General features: G+C 38.6%; 1 protein-coding gene across 3 annotated transcripts in view; it reads right to left on the bottom strand.

Moving 5' to 3' along the window:
• Nucleotides 1–27621, bottom strand: part of Vps13b (vacuolar protein sorting 13 homolog B) — a 470084-nt gene that overhangs the window by 416416 nt on the left and 26047 nt on the right. For all 3 annotated transcript variants that reach the window (XM_041637454.1, XM_041637453.1, XM_041637452.1), the window contains exons 5-15: nt 22948–23115; nt 21919–22100; nt 16205–16379; nt 13968–14233; nt 9467–9562; nt 8989–9111; nt 8366–8503; nt 7380–7467; nt 4848–5039; nt 3914–4083; nt 1246–1440 (exon numbers count right to left, since the gene is read on the bottom strand). In XM_041637454.1, coding sequence (XP_041493388.1) covers nt 1246–1440; nt 3914–4083; nt 4848–5039; nt 7380–7467; nt 8366–8503; nt 8989–9111; nt 9467–9562; nt 13968–14233; nt 16205–16379; nt 21919–22100; nt 22948–23115 — 1793 coding nt within the window. The remainder of the gene's footprint in view (nt 1–1245; nt 1441–3913; nt 4084–4847; nt 5040–7379; nt 7468–8365; nt 8504–8988; nt 9112–9466; nt 9563–13967; nt 14234–16204; nt 16380–21918; nt 22101–22947; nt 23116–27621) is intronic.

A 27621-nucleotide genomic window follows, 5' to 3' on the forward strand; every position in this document is an offset into this window, starting at 1 on the left:
TTTTCTCATGGAGTCCATCAAATGGAATCCAGCACTTTTCATTTATTTATTTATTATTTTTGGTATAAAACTAGGTTGCCAAGATGACTCATCAGATTAAAGGTGCTTGCCACCAAGCCTCTCTGAAGCCCAGCAGAAACATCTTTCACGCCTGTCCTTTCACCACCACACCATATACGGGCAAGCCTGGAAGCAAGCACCTCTGCCCACTGAGCCACCTCACTGACCTAATGAGTATATCTGAAAGGTTTTTAAGTTTGGGGTGGAAGGACTGGGGAGGTGGTTTGCTGCATGAGTATAAAGATCTGACTTTGGTCCCTAGCACCCAGGGATAAGAGCGAGCCACAATGACACATGTCTGTAACCTAAGTCAAGGGTTCACTGGTCAGCCAATTCATGAGCTGCAGGAACAGCAGAGACCCACTATCAGGAAATCATGTGCAGAGTGATAGAGGACATCTTCTGTCAACCTCAGCTTCAGAGCCACATGGACAAGGGTATGTATCCACATGTATATACGCATGCATGCCACTAAACAAGACATGTCTTTTATATCAAGAAATTAATGTGAGGGGCTGGAGAGATGGCTCAGAGGTTAAGAGCATTGCCTGCTCTTCCAAAGGTCCTGAGTTCAATTCCCAGCAACCACATGGTGGCTCACAACCATCTGTAATGGGGTCTGGTGCCCTCTTCTGGCCTGCAGGCATACACACAGACAGAATATTGTATACATAATAAATAAATAAATATTTTTAAAAAAAAAAGAAATTAATGTGAGTCCAACAAGAAGAAACTGACTAAGAATAAGCACATTAAAGTGTTATGATGCACTATGCCTATATTAATATTTATTTTCAACAAGAAGAAACTAAGAATAAGTACATTAAAGTGTTATGAAGCACTATGCCTATATTAATATTTATTTTCAAGCATCCTGAGTTTGTTTTAAAAAGTATCCACGTTAAACATATTGTCATACTGCTTACAAAAAATCGATATGAGTGACATTTTTACATCTTCAAAATTGTAAAATCACAACTGCCTTATAAACAAACTACTCATTTCTAGGAATTCAAAGGAAATTTTAAAATAGACATCTTAATTACACTGCACTAGACTAAGTCTTACTTAAATCTTAGCTTATGAAATATTGATTCTATAAAATTATAACCTTTAAAACAAAGAAATACATTTGCTATTCCTAAAGTGACCAGACAATAACACCTATGGAAATTCTGTCCTTACCTTGAGGTAGCAGTGGACATAGCAATAATGAAGCAGACTATCAGAAGGCTGAGGGAGGCCACTGACTACATGCACCAACTGCTCGGCATACATTGGAACAGAATGCTCCAAATTAATTTTATCCACCAGTATCTGAATGGATGGCAAAGGTCGAAGTGATTGGAAGTTTGTGGCATTCATGAAGTTACTTGAGTTCTGGAAAGTAAGGGTATTAATTTTAACAGAACAGTGACTGATCTACATACACCCCTCTAAACAAACTCCAGGCCCTCATATTTCACAGTAGAAAACCTCTCTAGAAATGCCTTTGTTAGAACTCTAATGAAATAACTAAATACAAATATCTTTTAGATATTTCAAGTATGTCTCAGCTTTTAAAGAAAGCATTTTAGGTTAAATTAGTCTTGAACTTTCAGCTAATGAGTTTTATTTTTCAATTACAGAAAGAAGTATTATCACCCCTTATTTCCATAACCATTCTAAAACCTGAGACCATTACACTGTAAAATAACAGAAAGGAGTATTATCACCCCTTATTATTTCCATAACCATTCTAAAACCTGAGACCATTACACTGTAAAAGACATAATAAAGTATACAAGAAGCAAAATATGACCCAAAGATATTTCCTAAGAATACGCACATTGAAGTTCTACATCTTGCGGAGGTTTTGGCAGTGGCAGTGCTCCATGTACCATTCTGCTCACAAACTGGCACAGACAAACTTGAGAATGTATGCTACTCAAAGTACTACCTTTCTTGGAACTAACTCTCAAAGTAACTTGGTTCTAAGCTTTCAATAAAGAAAACCAAGACCTTCTTTGTCTTGAGACAACCTATTTACATACAGACTGTTTCTCTACCCCAAAAGTCAGTAAACAATATGGCTATAATTGATGGCTGAACATACTAGCGTCACTGTTTTTTCATCCTCAGTAATTATGAAACTACTTTCAAATTGCTATTGTTTTGTTTTGCTTTCTAAATTACTATGGCTTCCTGTTGGGGAAAAAAAACATAAAATGAACCACACCAGTCTGAATTGAGAAGCACAACGATTTTGTGTAACTCCCGCCCATCTGAGGGACTCCAGAAGGCTGACTGACTCCCTTTCTGGTCAAGACACTGCCACTGGAAGAAACCAACATTCTTACTTAATCACTGTAGTTCAATTTTTGTCCTTTTTAAACTTCGCATAAAAGAATCATACAGAATACTCCCTTTGACTAAACATCTGCAGGAACTGTGTATGTCCTTAATTCTTTAAACAGACACATTTAACATCCTGGAGTAGTTCCTTTTATTTCTGATGATATTCATTTTTTTTCTTTTTTTTTTTTATAAACAGGGCCTCTCTATGTAGTTCTGAATGTTATTGAAACCAGGCTGGCCTCAAAACCAGAGACATGGCCTGCCTCTGCCTCCCAATTGCTGGGATAAAGGCGTACAACTAGTATACCCGGCTCAAAATCTGTTAATATTCTTTACTTAAATCTTTTACTTGATGCTACTAGTATTAAAGTCCATATTCAAAAATCCAATATCTTAATAAATTCTAAGAGTTTACTGGCAAAAGCTATCAATATTTTTCTTGGCTTCGCCTTCATTTTCAATTATGCTTTTCTGAGATAACCCGTCCTAGGTCCCCAACTCATAGCTCTTCTACTCCTCCTTTTTCTCACTTGTGTAGATCTTAGTGCAAGTCGGCTGTGCACTCCGTCTCTGCTCCTTTGCAGAGAAAATATTTCTTCCTTAGATTTTGTTTTGGGGTTATTTCATGAGTATGACTCGCCTGCATGTGTATCTATGTAAGGCTGTGCCTACTCTGCAGGAGTCAGAAGAGAGCACTGGACACTTTTCTTGCCCATTTTCTTTGAGCCCTGATAGGGGTAATATATCAGCAGTAAGTACAAACAGAAGTGTGTTAGTCCAAAAACAGCCCAGTTCCGGTTCTGAATAGGAACAAGACAACTTCCTTAGATTATTGGCTTCTCTCATTCAGATTAAGACATTAGGGCTTTCTAAATACGTACAGCTGGGGACCTATAAAGAATTTAGCTGCAGTGTAGGAAAAACACACGCTCTTTCACACATAAGTCACTTGGTCCTTTGATTGCAGTGCTGTCATAAGGGAAAGAAGTTGACAGCAATATTGATTTTGCCTTCACTGTATAAATAAAGAAATGAAGGGCAGGTGAGGTGACTCACCCTAAACCTAAAGACCTAAGGTTAATCCCTGGGCCCTGCGTAGTAGAAGAGAACTGATTCCCACAGTTTGTCCTCTGACCTTCAGAACTGTGCTATAGCAAAAGGGGGGCACATACAGAATGTAAATATATGTTTAAAAGAAATAAATTCAGCAGATCTTTTGATTTTTAACACCTAATGTAACAACTGTCTGAGACAGAACACCCAGAAGAGAAGAGAAGAGCTGAAGTTGTTAAACAACTGCCAAGTAAAACAGCAGTAGAGGCTCTCACTTCTAGACGCCCCGCTTTAGCATTTCCTTACATGGCATTAAATTAGATTTATTTCAACATTTTTTAACAATGTTACTTTCTAAAAATCAACAACTATAGTTATAATGAATTTACTCCATAAGGGATACACTTTAATACTGGAAATCATGCATGCCCCACAGGAATAGGTCACTGAACAACAGATGTACCTTTCCGCCCATGATGACAGGAAGCAAGCGGTCTAGCAAATTGAATTCTGCCATGAAAATCGTGCAAGTACATTTGAGAAGAGTAACGCTTGTGTGCCGAGTGGGAATATATTCCTCCAGAGAAGCCACTTCCTCAGAATTCAGTACTGTTTCCTTTTCATTCTTACTTTCTAAAATAAAAATGATAAAAATTCAATAAAGAATATTGTAAATAAGTTAATTTTTTAATCAACTAAAAACTGAGTTAAACAATTCCCCAATTTTTAAGGGAAATTAAAATTTTAATTTTAAAGAAAGTCATAAAATATGTTACTCTCAATTATAATACAAATTCTAAATAATATAAATGTATAAGTCTGAGGTATTTAGAGATTAAATGTTTTATTTTGATATATCGTTTCAGGAGTTTCTAATTTCTTTAAGATAATATCAATTCTCAACATTAAAATACCACTAAAATTAAAAGTACAAAGACAAGACACAAACTAAAAAAAAAAAAAATTGCCACAGACAGATATACAGATAAAGATATGTACAGGTAGAGACAAAGATCCTATGAAGATAGATTTCTTTTAGGATTTCTTTTATGTGTGAGCTTTTTGCATGTATGTGTGTCTGTGTGGCACATATGGACCTGGTACACACAGAGGCCAGAATCCCCTGAACGCAGGTTATAGGTGGTTGTAAGCAGCCACAGAGTGCTGGCACCAGCATCTGAGTTCCAGGAATACAGCACATGAAGTCCTTACAGCAAAAACTGCAAATTTCATTTCTAATCTTTCTTCAAACGAGCTCACTCACTCATGTGGCAGATGCTCACGTGAAAGCCCATACTACCAAGCAAAATATAACAGAGCAAAAGTGAAAAACAGAGAAAAACTGAGTCACACAACCAAAAATACCTTGGCAGTCAAGAATGAAGTTAAAAACAAACCTGGTTTCAGCCTGCTGTATGGCTCATATTCATGTTCCAAAGCACAGACGGTCATCTTCAAAATCCGATGCACTGCACTACTGTCCAAGCGTAAATCTAGAGGGCCTATAACAAGGCTTTTAGTAGACTTTTCTTGGACTATTCCCAAGTCCTCATTTTTCCCTGAAGGAAAGTCTTGCTGATTTGCTGGACCTACAAGAAGTCCATTTTATATTAGTATTTTAAGCATCAATCAGACATAAAAAAGTGAGCGCATGAATGTCATACTTAATTATGATCAATGAAAACTACACTTATAAAAACATCACAAAAAAGACAAAATATTGCTGGTATGTTCTTCTCTCTTTATAAAAGACCTTACTTTCAAGATCAACTCTGAAATTTTCAACCCTTCAAACAAGCTGCTGTTTTTTGGCTTTGTGTTCCCCAACCTCCTCTATCTGCACTACCGCCCTTAACACAGTTCACACCTACCCAGCTCCTCTATCTGCACTACCGCCCTTAACACAGTTCACACCTGCCCAGCTCCTCTATCTGCACTACCGCCCTTAACACAGTTCACACCTGCCCAGCTCCTCCTATCTGCACTACCGCCCTTAACACAGTTCACACCTGCCCAGCTCCTCCTATCTGCACTACCGCCCTTAACACAGTTCACACCTGCCCAGCTCCTCTATCTGCACTACCGCCCTTAACACAGTTCACACCTGCCCAGCTCCTCCTATCTGCACTACCGCCCTTCACACCTACCCAGCTCCTCTATCTGCACTACCGCCCTTAACACAGTTCACACCTGCCCAGCTCCTCTATCTGCACTACCGCCCTTAACACAGTTCACACCTGCCCAGCTCCTCCTATCTGCACTACCGCCCTTAACATAGTTCACACCTGCCCAGCTCCTCCTATCTGCACTACCACCCTTAACACAGTTCACACCTACCCAGCTCCTCTATCTGCACTACCGCCCTTAACACAGTTCACACCTGCCCAGCTCCTCCTATCTGCACTACCGCCCTTCACACCTACCCAGCTCCTCTATCTGCACTACCGCCCTTAACACAGTTCACACCTGCCCAGCTCCTCTATCTGCACTACCGCCCTTAACACAGTTCACACCTGCCCAGCTCCTATCTGCACTACCGTCCTTAACCCAGTTCACACCTACCCAGCTCCTCCTATCTGCACTACCGTCCTTAACCCAGTTCACACCTACCCAGCTCCTCTATCTGCACTACCGCCCTTAACACAGTTCACACCTACCCAGCTCCTCTATCTGCACTACCGCCCTTAACACAGTTCACACCTACCCAGCTCCTCTATCTGCACTACCGCCCTTAACACAGTTCACACCTACCCAGCTCCTCTATCTGCACTACCGCCCTTAACACAGTTCACACCTGCCCAGCTCCTCTATCTGCACTACTGCCCTTAACACAGTTCACACCTGCCCAGCTCCTCTATCTGCACTACCGCCCTTAACACAGTTCACACCTGCCCAGCTCCTCTATCTGCACTACCGCCCTTAACACAGTTCACACCTGCCCAGCTCCTCTATCTGCACTACCGCCCTTAACACAGTTCACACCTGCCCAGCTCCTCTATCTGCACTACCGCCCTTAACACAGTTCACACCTGCCCAGCTCCTCTATCTGCACTACCGCCCTTAACACAGTTCACACCTGCCCAGCTCCTCCTATCTGCACTACCGCCCTTAACACAGTTCACACCTGCCCAGCTCCTCCTATCTGCACTACCGCCCTTAACACAGTTCACACCTGCCCAGCTCCTCCTATCTGCACTACCGCCCTTCACACCTACCCAGCTCCTCTATCTGCACTACCGCCCTTAACACAGTTCACACCTACCCAGCTCCTCTATCTGCACTACCGCCCTTAACACAGTTCACACCTACCCAGCTCCTCTATCTGCACTACCGCCCTTAACACAGTTCACACCTACCCAGCTCCTCTATCTGCACTACCGCCCTTAACACAGTTCACACCTGCCCAGCTCCTCTATCTGCACTACTGCCCTTAACACAGTTCACACCTGCCCAGCTCCTCTATCTGCACTACCGCCCTTAACACAGTTCACAACTGCCCAGCTCCTCTATCTGCACTACCGCCCTTAACACAGTTCACAACTGCCATTTACTCAACGTCTATTCACTCCTCTGTTCATCTCAACAAACTTTTAAGTAAAAATATCTATATGTAGTCTTTAAAATAACTGTTTTTTCTGACATGCTACTGTAAAATGAAATTGTATATGTATAATTTTATATGTAATATGCATAAATGCTAATAATATAGTTGGCTATTTTAAATGTATTTTCATACAGCTATACAAGTGAAGGATTTAAAATGCCAGAACATTCTATTCTAACACTAAAATTCTATTACAAAACTAAAATTAAACCCTTCACCCCAAGATACCTGAAGATAAATGTAAAGTAACAGAATACGGTCTGCCAAGGCCCTTTATTTTCTGCTGCTTCAGCAGAGGTCAATGCAAAGGCAAGAGAACCCATACCTTTGCCCCTGCTGTGCTCCACTGTATACAGGTAATCCATGTAGAAAGCACCAAACCTTTGCATGCCAGCTATTTCTGTGTATGTCTCCTGCCAATAAAGAAATGCAAGCACAACATGGGGTAGAACAGAGTGTTAAAACAGAATACCTCTGGTTCACAACCATATATACTGCATCAACCCAAAGGATTGCCAAAGCCAAAGAGGAGAGGTTTATCCAAGGAACTCACTCCTAAGAAATGTAGTGTTCCTCCAATGCCAACCTCCTAGGTGACATCTGGAACACTGTCTAGTGAATGAACGGCTCTACCGAGTGCGTAGTACACACTCTTGAACTTTATCACTATCACAAAACTGTGCAGTAATGTATCCCTCAAACAGAGTCAGTCCATAATTACCTCAATATACTGACATGAGACACTTCAAACACTGAAGGTACACTAAAATGTTCTCAATGTGTACTCATCACACCAGGAAACATTGAACTATTTAGTTTTAACTATGAAAGTCAATCTCAATTGAAAAATTAAAATGTAAATTATAAGTTTATATTACTTAAATACAAAAGTAACTTTGAACATATTTATCTGAAAATGCACAAATATTCTATAAGTATATTAATATAATATTACATGAAAAATTGAAAAAGGAAAAAAGTATGCAGTGAAAATTAAATTTTGTTCCTTTTCATCAATTTTACATGTTAGAGACAACAAAAATTAATAAACGTGATTCTACATGTTTCCTCCATAACTAACTAACAGTGAAGTATGCATAAACAAACTATGGATACACTACAAAAAGCCAAACATTTCTGCATATCCCTTAAGTCTTTCTAGGTCTAGAGCTTGGAACAAATAATTTCCAAGTGTTCCAGTAAACAATCAGTGCTTGGAAGAAACTGAGACGCAAACAGCAATCACAAGTATTCACACAATGTGTCCACCCAACCACAACAAGAATTTGGCTCAAAAATCTATTCCCTGACCTTATGGTGAGCTGCATCCAAGATAAACTCGGCACGGGTGCCATTGTTCTCTGGGCTTCGGTAATCAAACAATGAATTTGTAAGGTATGTCAAACCTTTTGTACTCAAATTTTCACCACAAATGAAGAAGCAGGCTTCCTGAAAAATTAATGTATAAATCTTAACAGGAGAAAAAGTCATTAGACTACTAAAGAAGCTTTTTATACTAGACTCATTTAGTACTTAACACAAGTCAGTAAAGTTTGATGTCCCATGAAAAGGGGAGGAAGGCTATCACCATATTTATTGATGTCCTATGAAAAGGGAAGGAAGGCTATCACCATATTTATTGCTCATTTTGACAAAGAACATCCACTAATCCAGAAAGGAACTCCAAGCAACTGCCTTAAACAATAAGGAAACATTTATGAATGAAATATATTTGGACTGATTGTTCAAGTGTTAAGTGATATCAACTTTTTATATCTCCTGAGATACATAATTCCTTACATAGAAATAGAGAGGGAACAAAAAAGGCCCTCTTTTCAAGCCACAGATGAAGGTACCAAGCAGATCTTGTATGGTAATTAGTATACTTCATTATCCTGGCATTCTATCTAAAATAAGGGAAGACCTTGACTTACAGCTTCACTTCTGTTCATATGCTCTTCAAAATCTCTAACGCCCATAATTCCTTTAAGGCATATGGCTCTGCAACCTACAAATCCAATCTGACAATCAAAGAAAGGCTCTCCCATCATAAGGGCCTGTAAGGGAAGGGGGATATAAGAATTAAACACTTGTATTTAATAAGGACATGACAGGTTTCTTTGTAGACTTTCTACATGAAACAGGCATGCTGCCTTTCAAAAGCATTCAAAGATGAGACACTAAGACTTTCACAGCCTCAGAGGACATCATTCTGTGAACACCATGCCTCCCACACCACACAGACAGGCATTATAAAACAAATCCCGGTTGCACATTAAAGGAATAATCATTTCAACCGACAATGCTGACTCAAACAGAAAGACTGCAAGATTATAAAATTATAAATCTAAGTATTTTAAATACACAACTATTACAGAGCCCGCGTTACCACGTCTGATGCTTAAAGATTACCTCAATTGTAGTTCCTTCTTGTTCCCAGCACAAAACTTCCTTAGACTTTACTTTCTGTGGGCTATAATAGCTACTTTCGGCTTGCATTTCAGTGAGCTAAGAAACAGAAGAATATTAAGTAAATCAGAACTAGCCGTAAATAAGCAATGCACTGTCATCTTCCTTTCTGCATCATGAAATAAGGCCAATTTTAAGATTCAGGAAATTTAATTACTAAGCAGAAAAACAGGTGCAAAAAAAAAAAAAAACAAAAAAAAAAAAACCCCAGCTGCTACAAATTATCCATGGCCTAAAGAATAGTCAAACATGCTATTTGCAACATAAACGCAACATTTTAACTCCTTCATAGCACTTTAAAAAGAAAAGGGTACATATATTCACAGTTCCACTCATAAAGTGGCTCAAATAATCTACCAAAAATGTATTATACTATGACTTTCACCTGTTTTATTCATATATAACATATATCATATATACTATGATTTAATTCATATATTTCAATCATTTCCAAGATTCCTCACTATTTTTAAAGGAAAAGAGTTTGGTTGATTGGTTTTTTTGATGTTTCTCCCTGTGTAACCTTGGCTGTCTAGAGCTCAATGAGAGCACCAGAATGGCCTCAACTTTGCCACAAATCCCCTGGCCTTTGAAGCCCTGGGAGTAGGCGAGCTGGCGCACCTGACCTCAACTGCACTTCTCTGAACACAATAGGCCATCCTAGTCCGCATCAAAGAACAGAAAAAGAAAGGAAGAAAATGACAGGGGTTAATTACAGTCTAGACAAGGTCAGCACTGCATCAGTCTTTACTTATTGGTTGGGTTAACACACCACGATAGCACAAACTCATAACAAACACAGGGAAACGGGGCTCAAACTTTATTCCTTCCCATATGAAAGGGTTATTTCTTTAATTAACGTGTCCTTCGTGGATTTAGCAATGATTTGGTTACAATTATGCTGCAAAATGGATATATAATATTCTTCAAATTGAAATACAAAAAACAGATCACAATTTTCAACCAAATAAAAGATATTTTATTTAAACCAAATAAAAGTTATTCAACTGGAAATTATAATTTTAAGTCTAAATACTTTATACTGAGAAGCAACTAATCATTCTCATTTACTCTAATAATTCTATATATTTTCTGTTACAGATAAGCTTTTATTTAATATATATTTCTAGTAACGGTATACTCAGTTATTTTAAACATAATTCTGAAAGCTAAAATATTAAAGTAAAATTGAATTTTAAAATTTGATCAGCCTTCAGCTGTCTACAATTACTCTAAAGAAAAAGCAATTAATTGATTAAAAGGACTTAAACATTACAAGAACAACTTAAACATTACTAGAAAAATGCTACATTTAATTTAGCATGATTTTTGTTGGACTAATATCAAGTGTTCCAAATGCTAATATAGAAACATGACCTTATTTTCTGACCAAAATATAAACCACAAATTAAGTCCATACATTCTTCAAATCCAAGCGGAACCCTGAATTCCAGTGTTTTCCTCCTACATACCAACGTATTTTCCTCAAAGAAAATTTGAGAAGCACAAATGCTTTACATTTTAAAAACATTTCCCGACTAATAACAAATACTGACCCTCCATAGACATTTTGCATATAAGTGCCTACGCTGGTTCTATGGAATACAATTATTTTTATCTGTAATTTAATAAAAATATTATAAATTTCAGTTTTAAACGTGAATAGGCAAAAATCTTTAGAAAGAGCAGTACTTCACTTTTAATCTTTTACTTCCCTCACTACTTATTCTTTTAAAAACGCATCCTGAAGAACTCAGCTTAAAAACTCAGTCTGTGAACAGCTTGTAAGAAGTATGGAATATGACTGACTTGACATAGTGGGTTAGAAAACAATATTCATAACATGGATAAGGTTGGAATTTTTAAATTATAGAACAGTAGAGAAGGCAGGACAGCACAGAAAAACCAAGTGTTCTATTACTATACGTGTTAAAGCATGAAAGGTGCAAATGACAGCACACTGCCATCCAGGAAGAGCAGAGGTACAAACCTGACCCCGGCAGCATCCGTGCTCACAAGGATCCACTCGAAGGGATAGTCTGAGTCTATCTAAAAGCTTCCTAACTCACTCAAAACAAAGACAAGTTTACAACGATCTGAGTGATTCACTGCTCTGCTGGAACCCCCACTGTCTGACAGTTCTACACTATTTACACATTAGCTCTGGTGTTCTAAACTGCCTCCTTGATAGTTCTTGACCAGTTGCTAGTCCGGAATGAGCGCATTCCCATATACCCACGAGGCTTTCTCTTCCACACACCTTTGCTTAAATGCTTCCTTCACAAGACAACCTTTCTTCAGTCAACCGGTTTTAAAATGAATAATCCTCTCCCTTTCAATGCCAACACTCACTGTTACCTTCCTCTCTTTCTTACCTAACTTATTCATAAACATGTTTTCCCTCACATTGGTTTTAATTACAATGTAAGTCCTAACAGACCAGGACTGCTGACCTCACTGAGTCATACTCAGAGGGACACAGGTGGCATCAATAAATATTTGAATTTGGGCAGAGCAGTGGGTGGCTGTAGCCCTACCTACCACTTCAGAGGTGGACGATGCAGGATCAGAAATGCAATGTTGAGGGCTGAAGAGATGGCTCAGCGGTTAAGAGCACTGACACCTCTTCCAGAGGACCCAGGTTCAATTCCCAGCAACCACTTTGGCAGTTTACAACTGTCTGTAACTCCAGTTCTAGGGAACCTAACACCCTCACACCAAAGCACATAAAATAAAAATAAATAAATTTTTGAAAAACTAAATGCAATATTATCCACAGCTATTAAACAGAACATTTGATGCCAGCCTGTGCTAAAAGGACTCTAAGTCAAATAATTAATTAACTATTTGCTGCAAAAATTAAGAACTGATTAAAGATGTGTATGGCAATGGTATTAGAAAAAGCTAGGAAACAACTCAAAATTCAAGCTGAGTTCTATTTGAAAGGGAAGAAAATATTGTCAAAGAACTAATAAGGGACACCAAAGTATTAGTAACTATGATTATACAAAAGAATGTTCCCTTTTTCTCGCTGTGATCACACGTGTTGTATACTGTATTTGAATACAGTTATATTCATTTTTAGTAAAGAAGGTAGTAAAGTATGTTGAATGCTGTTTAAAATAAAAGGATGTAAAAACAAAATTGAATTCTTAAGCAAAGAGAAGAGGAAAATACTCCTTTAAAAATTAAAATGCAAAAATAAATAAATTAAATTAAAATGTGGCTAGAGAAATGGTTCAGCAGTTAGGCACATTTGCCACAGCTGCAGAGGGCTGGATCCAGTGTCCTGTACCACATGGGGACTCACAACTATTCTTAAGTCCAGTGTCAGGACCTCAGCGAGCACCAATCACACAGTACACATACATATATGCAGGCAAAACATTCATACAAATGAAGTAAAATAAGTAAATCTAAAAGAAGAAACAGAAATGTATTACAAGCATTAGCAAAGAACTTCAAATGCTCCCAGTGAGAATACAAATGAACATGGCCAATGGACAACAGTACTGAGATACCTGGGATGATCCAGTCACCCACTTCAGACATATTCAAAGACTAAAAACGTTCCTACATACCCGTACTTATTATGCCTTCATTTATTTAAAGCCGTGATACAGAAGCAGCCTAGAAGCTTATCACCAAGTAAATGACACTGAAGTGATACACACACACACAAAATGGGGTATTTATTACTCAGTAACAAAGAATGAAAGATCCAGGAAAATGGATGGAGATAGAAAACATTACGGACACACACACACAACAACAACAGAGAAAACAAAGGAGGAAGCCAAAAGAAGATGGCCTTAAAGTGCAATAGTGATTACTAAAGGTTGAGAAGGCATGGCAGAGGGTTGAAAGAAGGGAAAGAGAACAATTAGCTTCTGATGCGTGCTACATGTATGTGTGAAAATATCACATTCAGTCTCGTTAATATAAAAATTAAAGTGTCAACAAAATATTTTGTTAAAAAAATCATAAAATGAGGCATTTTAAAGATTGACTATTTTTAATTATGTGTCTGTCTATGTGGGGGCTATGTGCGCATAAATGCAGTACCCACAAAGGCCAGAAGAGAGTGTAGGATCCCCTGGAACTTGACATGATGCTAGGAACCAAAACTCTTAATCACCAAGACACTGCATCTCTCTAGCCCCAGCTATGAGATTTTGTTTTTAATATTAAAGCAGGGTTACATGACAACTGAATAACCCAGCACAGAGGAATTTATATGACGTAGATAAGAAAGAAAAGTGGTGGCAACTTTAACAAGAGGAAATCAAAATTCAAGAATTCAGTTAGAAGGATCGTGCAATTTAATGAAGAATTGTGAGATTCTACCTTTCATCCGCTAAGCCCCCTTGGTTAAAGTGCAGTACTGCTAAAATTTAAACACTGAAGTTAACAGATATTAGCAACAAAAGAAAGAGAAACCTACTTTAAAAGTCACAGTTGCCTTTGTGCAGTAAAACCCAACAGAAACAATGGGGTCCTTCAGGGTTTGCACTTTCTGTTGATGCATGTTTGATGCAGGGTCACTCCCAAGGTAGTCTTCTTCCCCAACATCATAACTCACAATGGCAGGAACAAACGACCAGGCCCAGGACACCCATCCCTGAGGCTCCTCACAGTCCTGGGAATAGAATTCTTGGCCTTTGTACTGAGCAGGATACTGCATATCTATTCTTGTCTCATCTTCAGTACCTGCCAATCAAAATAAACTCATTTTAACTAAATAAAGAACATTTAAATAGGATAAATAGAACTATATAATTAGTTTCTTTTATAATCCCATATATTTACCCTAAGTATTTAAAATATTCAGGAGAATTTATCCTCCCAATTTAAAAAAAAAGATAAAATACAAGAAAAGTTTCCACACAAAATGGCTATCATCAATGAGGGAACTCTTCAACAACCCCATCTTACTGCTGGAAAGAATTCTAAGCCATACTCATAAAAGGAGAAGCCCAACTCAGGTTCAGGAGTCTCTCTTAGATGAGAAAACAGTATAGCAGACCTGGGAACTTAAGCTGATAGTCACCCTGCTGCCATCTAACAGGCTTAAAGCAAGCCTCACATGAATCATTTCCAGTACTGTCACTGTTTGTTGAAACAAAAATCCATCTAGAACTCGGCGAGATAAACTCCACAGTGCCTAGCATTCGATCAAAACTACCAGGCAGCTGGATACAGCAGTGCACATCACTGGTCACCCCAGAAGCTGGTGCAGCACTTGCTTGCCCACCAATCTGAGTCCAGCACAGCCAGCTAGTAAGAGTCTCAACTCAGAGAATAAATACAATTTATTAAGGCAAATAAAAAAACATAATGAGGGAAAGCAAATCAATAGAAACAAGTCCAGAAAAATAAAGATCACAGTGTTAGAACAGGACACTAAACAGCTATATAAACAGAAGACATGTGTTCTAAAATGCTTAAAATGGCATGAATCACAGAAGTCTCTTAACTTACAAACACTAACAAATGGTAGATGAAGCTAAAAGCAAATGAGTTGCAGAAGAAAATTAGTGACTTATTCAGAGACTAGGAACTATATAAAAAGAAACACAGAGAGAAAGATAAACATTAATAGGTGAGGGAAGCTTAGCTGAGCTCTGGCAAGTGTGAGAATCAGCAAAGAAATGAACAAGTCTGGCCACACTGTCTACACACACAGGAAAGCTGCAGATGTCTAGGAATGAAAGCTTCCATTAAGCCAGGACACCAGCAAATGTCACGATCAAGCTGCTCAGAATTTTCTGAGAGCTTCGCAAGTTTTTCCAAACATACACACACCATAAATAAAACAGTAAAGCATTCTCACTTTTAAAAATGGGAAAACTAAATCAAAGTCCTTCAGAAGCAAACAGAGTTGTTTTCTTCCTCTGAAAACATACAAAACAAAAAACCTAGCCACTTCTTAGGTCACAGAAATTAGCATTTTCTTTCATGTGTTGTACACATGTGGTGTTCTCCACTCCCTCCACCTTATTCTCCAGGCAGGGTCCCTGTTCCTACAGAGCCGGCTAAGCCTGTTCCGTCATTAAGAAGCAGAGCACAGGCTTTCACAACTGCCCCAACCCCAGCACTGCAAGCAGAAGTTATTCTATCAACACTGACAACTTCTGTTCAAGAACCACCTATTGAACATGAGGCGGCTGGGCTGACAAGGTGGCACAGAGGGCAAAGGCGCTGGCACCACAGGCTGACCACACCAGCCCAGCCGGGAGAGAGAAAGGACTGCACCAAGTCTCCTCTGACATCCACAGGCACAGCCACACCGCCCCTCCCACACACGTCATAAGCAAGTCACATGCTGACAAAGAAAACTCATAAATGTGACTTGAATCCAAAACATAAAAACACAAGTTCATAATAAAACAGGAAAAGCTCTGAAATGTGCAATATTTAGCATATATTTTACAAGGATAAAAAACTTACTAAAGGCCAGTGCCTATGAAAACACTCAAAATATTTACTCATCAGAACTTTGCAAACTAACGCCATGAGCTGTGATGACATACACATCAGAATAGGGACACATGAACACATGCTGGCTTCAGCAGACGCTGTCAGGATGGGGCGTGACCAAACAGTCGCTGCAGAAAGATGCAGCTGAAGTTTTAAGCAGTGAAACTCGGCAGTTCTAAACGAAGTCTGCACTGTGCTGACCTGCAAGGCTTCCTAATGCGTCTTTGCTGTGACAGGCAGGGTCCTCGGTTTCACCATCTTTAAAATCACCGATTTCTCCATAGTAGAGAGCAATCCCCAGCTGCATGAGACGGATGAACATGGGCAGCTGCTGGTCTGTGAGAGAAAGCTTCAGACTCTCTACTAAAGTATGAATCTGTATTTGGAAAAAAAACAAGCATTATCAAAAAAATGTTTAAAAGTATCTTTTAAAGTAAGTTGACCTATTTCAAGTCCTAAAATGACATATAATATAAAAAGCATTCCTAATAATTAAACCATAATATTACTCTAAAATTTTAGGAATTAAAAAGTATTTACTGTGATAATTATACTTTAGATGAAAGTCAGACTAAGACAAATACTGTAGAAACAGAGTTAATAACCAGAAGATATATTCATATTAGAGTTCTAGACTATTCTAGAAGAGAAATTATATCACCAAATAATTAAATATTGACAGTATTTCCACCCTTCATCCTTCAAAGCATAGTAAGTTTCATGAAATCATTTTAGTAGAACTTCAATCATTCTTTTCAATTTTATTAACCATAGGCATTCTAAAACCAAATGTTAAAACTGGGTAAAAGATTCCCATTATAAATATATAAATATGGAAATAATTAAAGTGTTACTATCAAATACATAAAATCAAGTAACTATTCAAGGAATTTTTCAGACAAGCTTTAATGTTATTAAAACATGACAGAAAATTTAAAACATGAATTAATTATAAGAAAAGAATAAGATTACTTCCCTGCTCCCCTATCCAACCCAGTTAGTTCCTGGGGCAGCTGAGGATAGGGAACCTGAAATGACCCTATCCTATAGCCATACTGATGAGTATCTTGCATATCATCATAGAACCTTCATCTGGTGATGGATGGAGATAGAGACAGAGACCCACACTGGAGCACTGGACTGAGCTCCCAAGGTCCCAATGAGGAGCAGAAGGAGGGAGAACATGAGCAAAGAAGTCGGGACCACGAGGGGTGCACCCACCCACTGAGACAGTGGAGCTGATCTATTGGGAGCTCACCAAGGCCAGCTGGACTGTGACTGAAAAAGCATGGGATAAAACTGGACTCTCTGAGCATGGCGAACAATGAGGGCTGATGAGAAGCCAAGGACAATGCCATGGGGTTTTGATCCTACTTCATGTTCTGGCTTTGTGGGAGCCTAGCCAGTTTGGATGTTCACCTTCCTAGACATGGACGGAGGGGGGAGGACCTTGGACTTTCCACAGGGCAGGGAATCCTGACTGCTCTTTGGACTGGAGAGGGAGGGGGACAGGAGTGGGGGGAGGGAGACAGGAGTGGGGGGAGGGGGACAGGAGTGGGGGGAGGGAGACAGGAGTGGGGGGAGGGGGAGAGAAGTGGGGGGAGGGAGACAGGAGTGGGGGGGAGGGGGACAGGAGTGGGGGAAGGGAGACAGGAGTGGGGGGAGGGGGAGAGGAGTGGGGGAGGGGAGAGGGGGGAGGGGGAGGGAAAAGGGAGGTTGGGAGGAGGCAGAAATTTTTTTTTTCAATAAAAAAAAAAGAATAAGATTAATACCAAATAAGACATAGTATTCAAAGTTATCCTTAAAAAGAAAGACAACTGCCGGGCGGTGGTGGCGCACGCCTTTAATCCGAGCACTCGGGAGGCAGAGGCAGGCGGATCTCTGGGAGTTCGAGGCCAGCCTGGTCTACAAGAGCTAGTTCCAGGACAGGAACCAAAAGCTACGGAGAAACCCTGTCTCGAAAAATCAAAAAAAAAAAAAAGAAAGAAAGACAACTATGAGATACAAACATAGCTAAACTGTAAGTTTCCTTTTGTTACATAAACATGGGGGGACACACAAGTAAGCCATAAAATCAAGTTCCTCGAGGTTTGTTGTGAATAACTAGCATTTGAGTATCTACAAAACATGAAAAAGAGGTCACAGTCATCACCTTACTGGAAATCAAGGCATTCAAAAAACAGTACCTGCCAGGGAGAAAGAGGTATGTGGGGTGGGGTCTGCGGGGGGACAGAAAACTTCAAATACCAAAGTTACCTAAGAGTCACACAGTGAATAAGCCATGACAGGATAGGAAATGAGTGGGAAGAAGAATGTAAATTTGCTACTAAATTTGTATGAGAGCAGAACCAGGCTGGTCTTGAACTTGCAAATCCTCCTGCCTTAGTATTCAGACTGCTAGGATTACAGGTACCCATGTACCACACACCCAGCCTGGGCTTCTCTGGAGTTTTGTCTGTTACAATTAGACTATCTTTGGTTTCCGGCCACCTGCAGCCTTGTGCCTTGCAAGCCCTGAAGTAACAACAGCACAGTAGAAAGCAGCCTTAGCAAGACAAACAAGAGACAAGGAAAATCTATCATTAATACACACATCAATTTGTAACTATTTCCTCACCAGAAAGAGACAAAGAACCTAAATCAATTCTCAACAATCAAATGCCCACAGATTTTCTTCATAGTGCTAAGAAATAAATGCCAGTTGAACTGTCATTCTTTGCCTAACAAGTTGGAAATATAGAGTATAATATGAACAGTCCCCTTAATAGTAATGGCTATATGTCCTGGTTAAATCTCTCTGGAGATAACTGTTCGAGACAGATTTATAAGCCTTACAAAAAAATTAAACCCATTATTAAGATATTTATACCTATAATATTATTGAAACCTCTCCTAAGGAATTACTTATACATGACTAAATATTTATATACAAACTTCATTCTTTAAGAAAAAAAGAGTAAACAGCAAAAACAGAGGGGAAATGAAATGTTTCCATATGATCTATTTCTTATGACACAATCTCTAAAACACATTTCACAGGAAACATGGGAAATTATAACAGTATACAAAACACAAATATATTCAAAATCCACTTTAGCCATTGAGAAAGGTCTACAAAATTAAAAATAAAAATGAATAATAATTAAGAAAAAACTTAAGTGATCAGAAACTTAGCCACATCCACTTGATAAGTTTCTGTGGCAATCAGCAGAGTTAAAAACACTTATAAGCCAAGCAGTGGTGGCACACACCTTTAATCCCAGCACTTGGGAGGCAGAAGCAGGCAGATCTCTGTGAGTCTGAGGTCAGCCTGGTCTACAGAGCAAGTTCCAGGGCTACAGAGAGAAAGCCCGTCTCAAAAAACAAAACAAAACAAAAAAACTTGGTTGCTCTGAGGCACTTTTCAACCTCTAGGCAAATCCTGTAAGGGACAACTAAACTTGCACTAACAAGCAAGATTGTTTTATATAGTAAAGCTTCCACACACCTATTATTTGATTTCAAAATATGTTTTGGAGCCAGGTATGATGATACAATATAAGCCTATAATACAAAATATTATAGAGGATAAAACAGGAAGATATCACAAACTCAAGGTCCACTTAGAATACAAATCAAGGTTCTAAAGCATGTGTATGTGTTTCAATAGCCAATCCAAGGCTAGGAACAGAAGTTTATTTTCTGAGACAGAGATACCAATACTATTTAGTAACACTTTCCCCTGTACACACACACACACACACACACACACACTCAAATATAGAAGGAAAGACTAACATATAGATAAACCAATACAGATTGAACACAGTGGGAAATAAAAGTAAAATTCAGATAACTGATTCCTATTCAAGGAAAAACAAAATTTCATACATAAATATAAAGTAGGCAGTGTTTCTGTACTTTACTAGCAAGGCCCTATTGCTGAGACAATACCTACACAACTCATTGAACATGGAAAAGTTCAGCTGGTGAACATAGAGCCCCTCACCCCCAAATTCCAGCAGTTTTGGTGCAGGAAGGCACTCTGCATGCTGCAAAGGAAAAATACAAAGACCAACCCAGCTAAAATCCCTCTCATCCACAATAGTGTCCCCCTGGAAGCTGTGCTAGTGCAATGGCGGAACAGAGCTTGTGGAGTAACCCACAGATAGCCCTGCAACCTAGGAGAAAACCAAATACTACTATTCTACTAAAAGAATGCGGCGATAAAATGACTCCTAATGATACTCTGCTGTGCTCAGAGACCAGTGTCTTGCTCAGCCATCATCAGAGAAGCTTCCTCCTGCAGCAGACGGAACAAATACAGAGACCCAGATCCAGGCATTATGTAGAAAATGAGAGACCTTGGAACACTAGCCCTAAATGGATGTCTCCACCAAATCCTTCCCCTCAGAGATCCCTGCAGAAGAGGAGGTGGAAAAGTATAAGAGCCAGAGGATGGAGAACACTAATGGAACAACAGGACCAACACACACATGAACACACAAAACACGGAATACAAAGGTCCCTTGGGTGTGTATCATGGCTTCCAGGTTAGTGTTTTTAAGAGAGTCCTAAGTGTGCTCCTTGTGCTTTCCTTGGGATCCTTTCCTTCTGTTTGTTTTGTCCTATTCTGAGATATCAGTTGTTTTATCTTATTATATTTTATTTTATTATTATCTCTTAGAAGGCTGTTTTCTTATGAAAGACAGAAAGCAGAGGGGATCTGGATGGGGGTGGAGTTGGGAGGCCCTTGGAGGACTAGAAAGGAAACCATAATCAGGATATATTTTATGAGAAAAAAAATCTATTTTCAATAAAAAGGAACATAATAATGATGAGGGAGGAGTCATTTTGTGTGTGCATGAGTGGAGCCTCCTGTTGCAGCAGCCCGAAGCCAGCAATCAGTCATCCAGCACTCTTCCCCAGGGTCACAATTTTTTACATGACATCAACCTAATCACTTATCTGGGCCTTGGATTCCACATCCAGAAAATTAAGAATATTAAAATGCATGTTCCCCAAGGTCCCTTCAAGCTGAGAATTCCAGGATTCTTAGAAATCAGTTTTCAAAGATTCAATAAAAGATATCTATATTTTTTATTAAAGTGTTTTACTAAAACGTAATGTTAAAAGAAAATCTAATTTTTATACGGACATAGCCATAAAATGTGATAATGCTCGGAAAACTGGTGGGTAATGAAACAAGACATAAGCTTACAGACGCTGCAAGCACAGATACAGCACCTTAGACAACAACAGCATGACACGTCCTGGGAAGCTCCAGTGCTCCAAAACTTTACTTACATATTGAAACTATGGATCAAAAGCTAATACTTGCCCTAGTGTGGTAACTCATGGTGGCTCAGCATGCAGGAAGCTAAGACAGGAAAATTACTACTAATTTAGGGCCAGCCTGAGATACATAATGAATTCCAGGATAGCCTGGGCGACACAGAGTTAGACCCAGCTCGACAGCAGCAGCAAAAATTGTTGAGCCAATAAGCTAAAGTATACGGTTAGGCTGTCATCTCAAGCCTTATAAAAGGCCAAGCAAATTTTAAGGACTAAAATACGGATTACTGCTGTGCTAAGTTCTTGAGTGGTACTGCAGTGAAATCTCAGAGCCTTGAGCTGCGTTTTCATATGACATCCTCAGGCTGTAAACAAGGTAAGGACCAGTAATAGCCAGCAAGACCAAAAAGGACATTCATCACTGCAGAAGAGGTTGCCTCCAAAATATCTCTACCAGAACACATTATACAAAAAATTCAAAATGAAAACTAATATATTTAACTTTTTATAAAAACCAAATAGTACATATATTGATGAAGTTCATTTTTACTTTGGAGATTTTCCCTTATAATTACAATGCACAAGAACCAATAAACAAAATAAAGATATGTAAGCAAACTACTAGAAAAAGAGATACTCACTTTAATAATAGATGGCATCTTGGAATTTAGGTTATCATATGTAAAATGAAGGCGAGTTCTGAAAGAACATTTGTATAATAAAGGATCCTGGTAAAATTCGATTTTACCACTGGCATTTCTTTTATCAAGACAAACTGTACAGTCAGAAAAATTGATAACCTTCCTCAGCACCAGATCAGTTGCTTAAAAAAGAAAAAAGAAAACCACTGTGAGCAAAAAAGGAAAATGAGACGCATTTCTAAATGTATCAGACATATGCCAATTTTATTATTTGATTAATTAGACCCTCCTCTGACTAACGAGCAGTGTGGGTGTCCAGCAGAGTCGTGGCTGACAACACCCACTGCAGTCAGCACTGCAGAGAATGAGACAAGCCATAGCCAAAAGCTTCAAGACAATCAAAGACTTCCAGATGTTCCTATAAAGGTATGTAAGGCAATATTCTTGCTCTGTTTCATTAAAAAAGCAATAAAAATACAAAGCAAATTTAATTTTTATTGGTATAACTCATTATACTGTAAAATATTGTGTATCATAGTTGAAAAATCATATGATAGGTAAAAGAGAATAAAAATTTTTAATTTTCAAAAGCAATCTCATGGTTTCTTATATTTTTGGTTGTAAGCCTAGCCCTTAATGGCTGAGCCACCCCTCCAGGCCAGTCTCATGGTTTCTTCAACTGCTTTAACCTCCCATAGTTATATGCTAACTTTTGTGGACGTGCACTTTTCCCACTTCATATGCTTTATGTTACAGCTACCAAAAGGTCTCCAAAAAACACCGGGCGGTGGTGGCGCACGACTTTAATTCCAGCCTTTGGGAGGCAGAGACAGGCGGATCTCTGTGAGTTCGAGGTCAGCCTGGTCTACAAAGCAAGTTCCAGGACAGGCTCCAAAGCTACACAGAGAAATCATGTCTCAAAAAAAAAATAGAAAAAAAAAAAGACACCCAAAAAGGTTAAGAAATGAATGCAATTTTATCACTTACAGATAAGTATGCACAAACACTATTTTCTTAACATTTACTCACCAGAAATATCCATGAATGCACGGTCCCATAATTCATCCACAGTATAGCATTCAGCAGAAGTGATGTTGACAGAAAGGACGATATCATCTTCAACATATTTCAGTATTAGATTATTTATAACAATGTTTACATTATTTACAACTCGTCTAATCAGACTCTGCACGTATCCTACAAAGTAAGGAAAGGGCTCAATTAGCTGGCTGTAAGTCTGCAAATACTCTTAAAATGCTGCTAAACAAAGTATGTAAAAGATGACTATTGCTAGAATATTCTGTAAAGATGAAATTAAAGTTTAAATAAACTAGACTAGCAGACAGCCCAACATATACTTTTACTAAAAGACACTGTAAGGAAACATGAACATGAACATATACTAATCCAGAAGCCATATTTAATAATGTTAACACTAGATCCCACACAAGGATCACTGTTTTACAGACATACTTTGTCTGGTTTCTGCCTGTTTTGTCAACAGTTGGTATGGCATCACATACCTACATTCCCAGTTGTCCTAGAGGCTGAGACAGAAGAAAGCAGAGTTCCACGGCTTCATAACAAGAAATGATCTCAAAAATCAATTAACAAATTAAAATACAGCAATGTTACTACACCCTGACTGTGTTTGAACAGCAATATCTAAGACACATGGTAGAGGAGAAACACGGGTTCAGGACTCGCTAACGTGGAACACGGACACATGGTAGAGGAGAAACACGGGTTCAGGACTCGCTAATGTGGAACACGGACACATGGTAGAGGAGAAACACGAGTGCACAAGAAGACAGAGAGACAGCTGAAAGAACATTACGGAGCACAGAGCTGCCAGAGGACAGCAGCAGGCTGATCTCTGGGGTCTACAATCAGTGCTGTACGGTGAGACACTGTCCCGGGGAAGTGGGGGGAGGGAATACACGGCTGAGGAGATGCTCCAGTGAGGAAAGTGCCTGCCACTCAAATATGAGACCCTGAGTCCCATAGAAAATAAAGTGGTGAGCAACAGAAAAACAATGTTCAGTGTTAACCCCAGGCTACTGTGTGTGAACATACCTGTACCACGAATGGGTGTGTGTGAACATACCTGTACCACGAATGGGTGTGTGTGAACATACCTGTACCACGAATGGGTGTGTGTGAACATACCTGTACCACGAATGGGTGTGTGTGAACATACCTGTACCACGAATGGATGTGTGTGAACATACCTGTACCACGAATGGATGTGTGTGAACATACCTAGACTACCCAGAAGCGAAAGAAGGAAAATAAAGAACAAAGGAACAGGATAGCAAGATGACCCAGGACGTAAAAGAACTTGCCTCAGAAACCTAGCAAGCTGACCTGGTGATCCACATGTGGGAGGAAAGAGCAACTTCAAGCTGTTCTCCATACATGCACTATAGCACAAATGTGGACACACACATGCATGCATACACAAAAATAAGTCTTTTTAATCCTACAAAACTAATGGTATTTTATATATAAAAAGTCAAAGGGCAGTAACTGAAAATAGTATATTAATATGTTAATAGAATATTTTAAGCTTTTTTTACACAAAGTGACAAAACAGAAATATGATAAAATATTAATTATATATAGCTATAAAATGTATGAGATAGCATTTTTCCACCTGAAAATTTCAATAAAACATTTATAATAGTAAAAACAGTAATGCATCAAAACCTTGATGTAATAAAGGATTGTCAAACAATTTTGTCACCTATACTGAAAAAATTAAAATCATTCATATATTATATATAATATGTACATATTATATAAATATATTATTTATGTTATATATATTATATCATAAATATACATGTATTTGTATATAATATAGTATATATTACATATTTATATCTTTTAATTCTATAAATTAGTAAGAATCCCTTTAAGGAAATAAAGAGATGTATGCAAAGATTTATCTGCCTATATGCCAAACTATTTTATAAAACTGAAAATGAGAACATACTAAAGAATAAAAGATTAGTTTAGCAAACTATAGAAAAACTACTACTACTCTACTATATAGTACTGATCTTCCTAAAAAAATTATAAAATATAGTAAATGTCCTGGAATAATGCTATTAATAGACCAAGAAAAATTTCAAATAACCAAACAAAGTGCATGTGTGTGTGCATGCGGCCGCAGAGTAAAGTGAGGCTCCAAGTCTAAGAAGTGTAATTCTAAGTGCTCCACCCATCTCTCCCAACAAGCACAGCCATAAAACCTACAAACACACACAGAGCGACAGCTACTTTAGCTCTCCAAAAACAGTAAGCATGGGTAGGGCAGGAACATAAACATCTTAGAAAAGACTTTAAAACAGCAAATGTGAACTCAAATCATCAGTAATTACATCCTTATAATCATGTGCATCGTGGTCAGAAAGGGTGGTCCACAGGGTGGTATGGGCTATAGGAAATTTGTCAGGACCACGGTTTTACTGGCACACAGCCATAGTCGTTACTTTACTAATCATGTGTAGCTTGGTTTCACAATATTCTCAGAAGACTGACAAAAGCACGGCTTACGTGGCCTTAGCGGCCTATCACAGAAGTGTTTGCTTGCTATCATGCTACTGATGATCAAAAATGACTAAGATATAGTTTCTGATCCAATGAATACATAGTTTTGAGGTTAACTAAACCCTAAATACGTGTGTGTGTGTGTGTGTGTGTGTGTGTGTGTGAGAGAGAGAGGGGGGGGGGAGGGAGGGAGGGAGTTGTAATGCGTCTGTACTACATCTACATAGTGAAACAAATTTTTTCTCTGAGCATCCTAGCTTACAATTAAAGTAGAAAATTTAAGAGAAAATACTTTGTAAAAAAAAAGTGTAAGTCAATTAATAGACTCTTAACTGAAGTCGAACCAATATTCTTTAAGAATATTTTAAAGAAAAAAATCCTTCAATAAAAGCCAAACTCTAATTCAGAGAATACAGAACTGAAGGGAGACATGGACGCATCTTACACCAAAATAAAATACAGAAACCTGAGCTAGTGCGGCCCTCAGTGGTACAGTGTTTGCTTAACCTGTGTAAAGCTTTGTTTGATCCCCAGCAAAGGAAAAGAAGGGGGGGGGGTGAAAAACAAACAAGAACAACAAAATACAATATGCAAAGAACATGGAAAGCAGAAAAACGGTAAACATACAGGGAAAACAGTGTCTCAGAGGAGCTGAGCCTAGAACTCAAGACTCTCATCACCACAAAAGACTGCTCTTGGACCTCTATAATTGACTTAAAGAAAATACATATGCTGACCTTCACCCAGTCAGAATGACATCAAACCCTAGCCCAAACACACACACACACACATGCACACGCACACACGCATGCACACACACACACACCTCAGATCTCACATTTACTACACACTATTATCTTGAGGTTTTCTATCCTGAGATATTTGTTTTTTAAAATGCTTATTGTGACCCAATAAACTGCTTTATTAATGAATTAATCATCGGTCAAGACAAACAACTGGAAGACTGTTCTAGATACTGATTCTTACTCTTTGCCTGTTAGAAAGCTATTTATTCAGGGAAAAATGCCTATATTGACAACACCAAAACTTTCCTTAAACATCACTTCTGGAGGATCTGGCAGGGTGGTTCCATAGTGAAGAGCACTGGCTACTCTCCAATGAAGCCCAGCCCAAATCTTGTAACTCCAGTCCCAGGCCCTCTTCTATCCTCTGCAGGCAAAACATTCATAAAAATGTTTAAATGTTAAAGTTTTAAATTATTTTCGAATCCAAACAAATGTTCCAACTTAAAAACTATAACCACAGAGACATACCTCTGCCCGAAGAAAGCTAGAAACAGGAGTCTACCTCTACTTTGAAAAACAAAAACAAGGCAGAATAATAGCAATAAAGGTCATTCTTTGAATAAATGATCACTGTCAGCTTACCCAATCAGATGCTCAAATCTTCTCTTTCCCCCTTTAGCAAAAATTAACTGTCCTGACTTCGAGGAGCTAGTGGATCTAGCTGCTGCTTAACAACTTCCTAGCTTTTCTCAGAAAGGCAGGAAGCACATGTTAAGCCACAAACTACCTCAAGCTGCCCACGTAGAACACAGCTGTTTTTATGACACTGAAAATTACCCAACTGTCATAACTTTACCAGTCTAAATCCTAATGCTGACTCTAAAAAGTCATTAAATATCTAGAACCCAAGTTCACAAATCAGCCTTAAAATTGTTCTATCTGAAGTTAAAAAAAATAACAAGATTTTGGGGTTTTTCTTAAGAAAAACAAAATATGCAAAAAAACTTAATTTCCCTTAAACTGACAGAAGAGAAGAAAGATATAGGAAAAGAGGAAGCAAGAGAGACAGGGAAAGAGCAAGAAACAAGTTTATACACCATGAGTGATGCTGGAAATTCTAATAAGATACATTGTCGAATTTGAAGAAATTAAGCTACACATTTAATAAATTAGTATAAGCTACCAGTCTAACTTGACAATTTTTCCCAAAGGAGTGATTAGTAAGAAGTTGAGAAACTTCTGGAAACATTGAGGAATATCTTGTGGCTCCTTCTCTAGCCCAGACAGTCACTTGGTGAGACAGGTGTAGCAAGCATCAGCACCAAGCTGCCCATAGACGTGCAAAGGATTCTCACTTCAAGGGCACCAGGAACTCTGAACACATATTTGAGAGTGGCAGGGC

This window comes from Microtus oregoni, unplaced genomic scaffold (genome assembly GCF_018167655.1).
Source record: "Microtus oregoni isolate MIOR12 unplaced genomic scaffold, Mior012 000053F_ref0000044, whole genome shotgun sequence".
NCBI lineage: Eukaryota > Metazoa > Chordata > Mammalia > Rodentia > Cricetidae > Microtus > Microtus oregoni.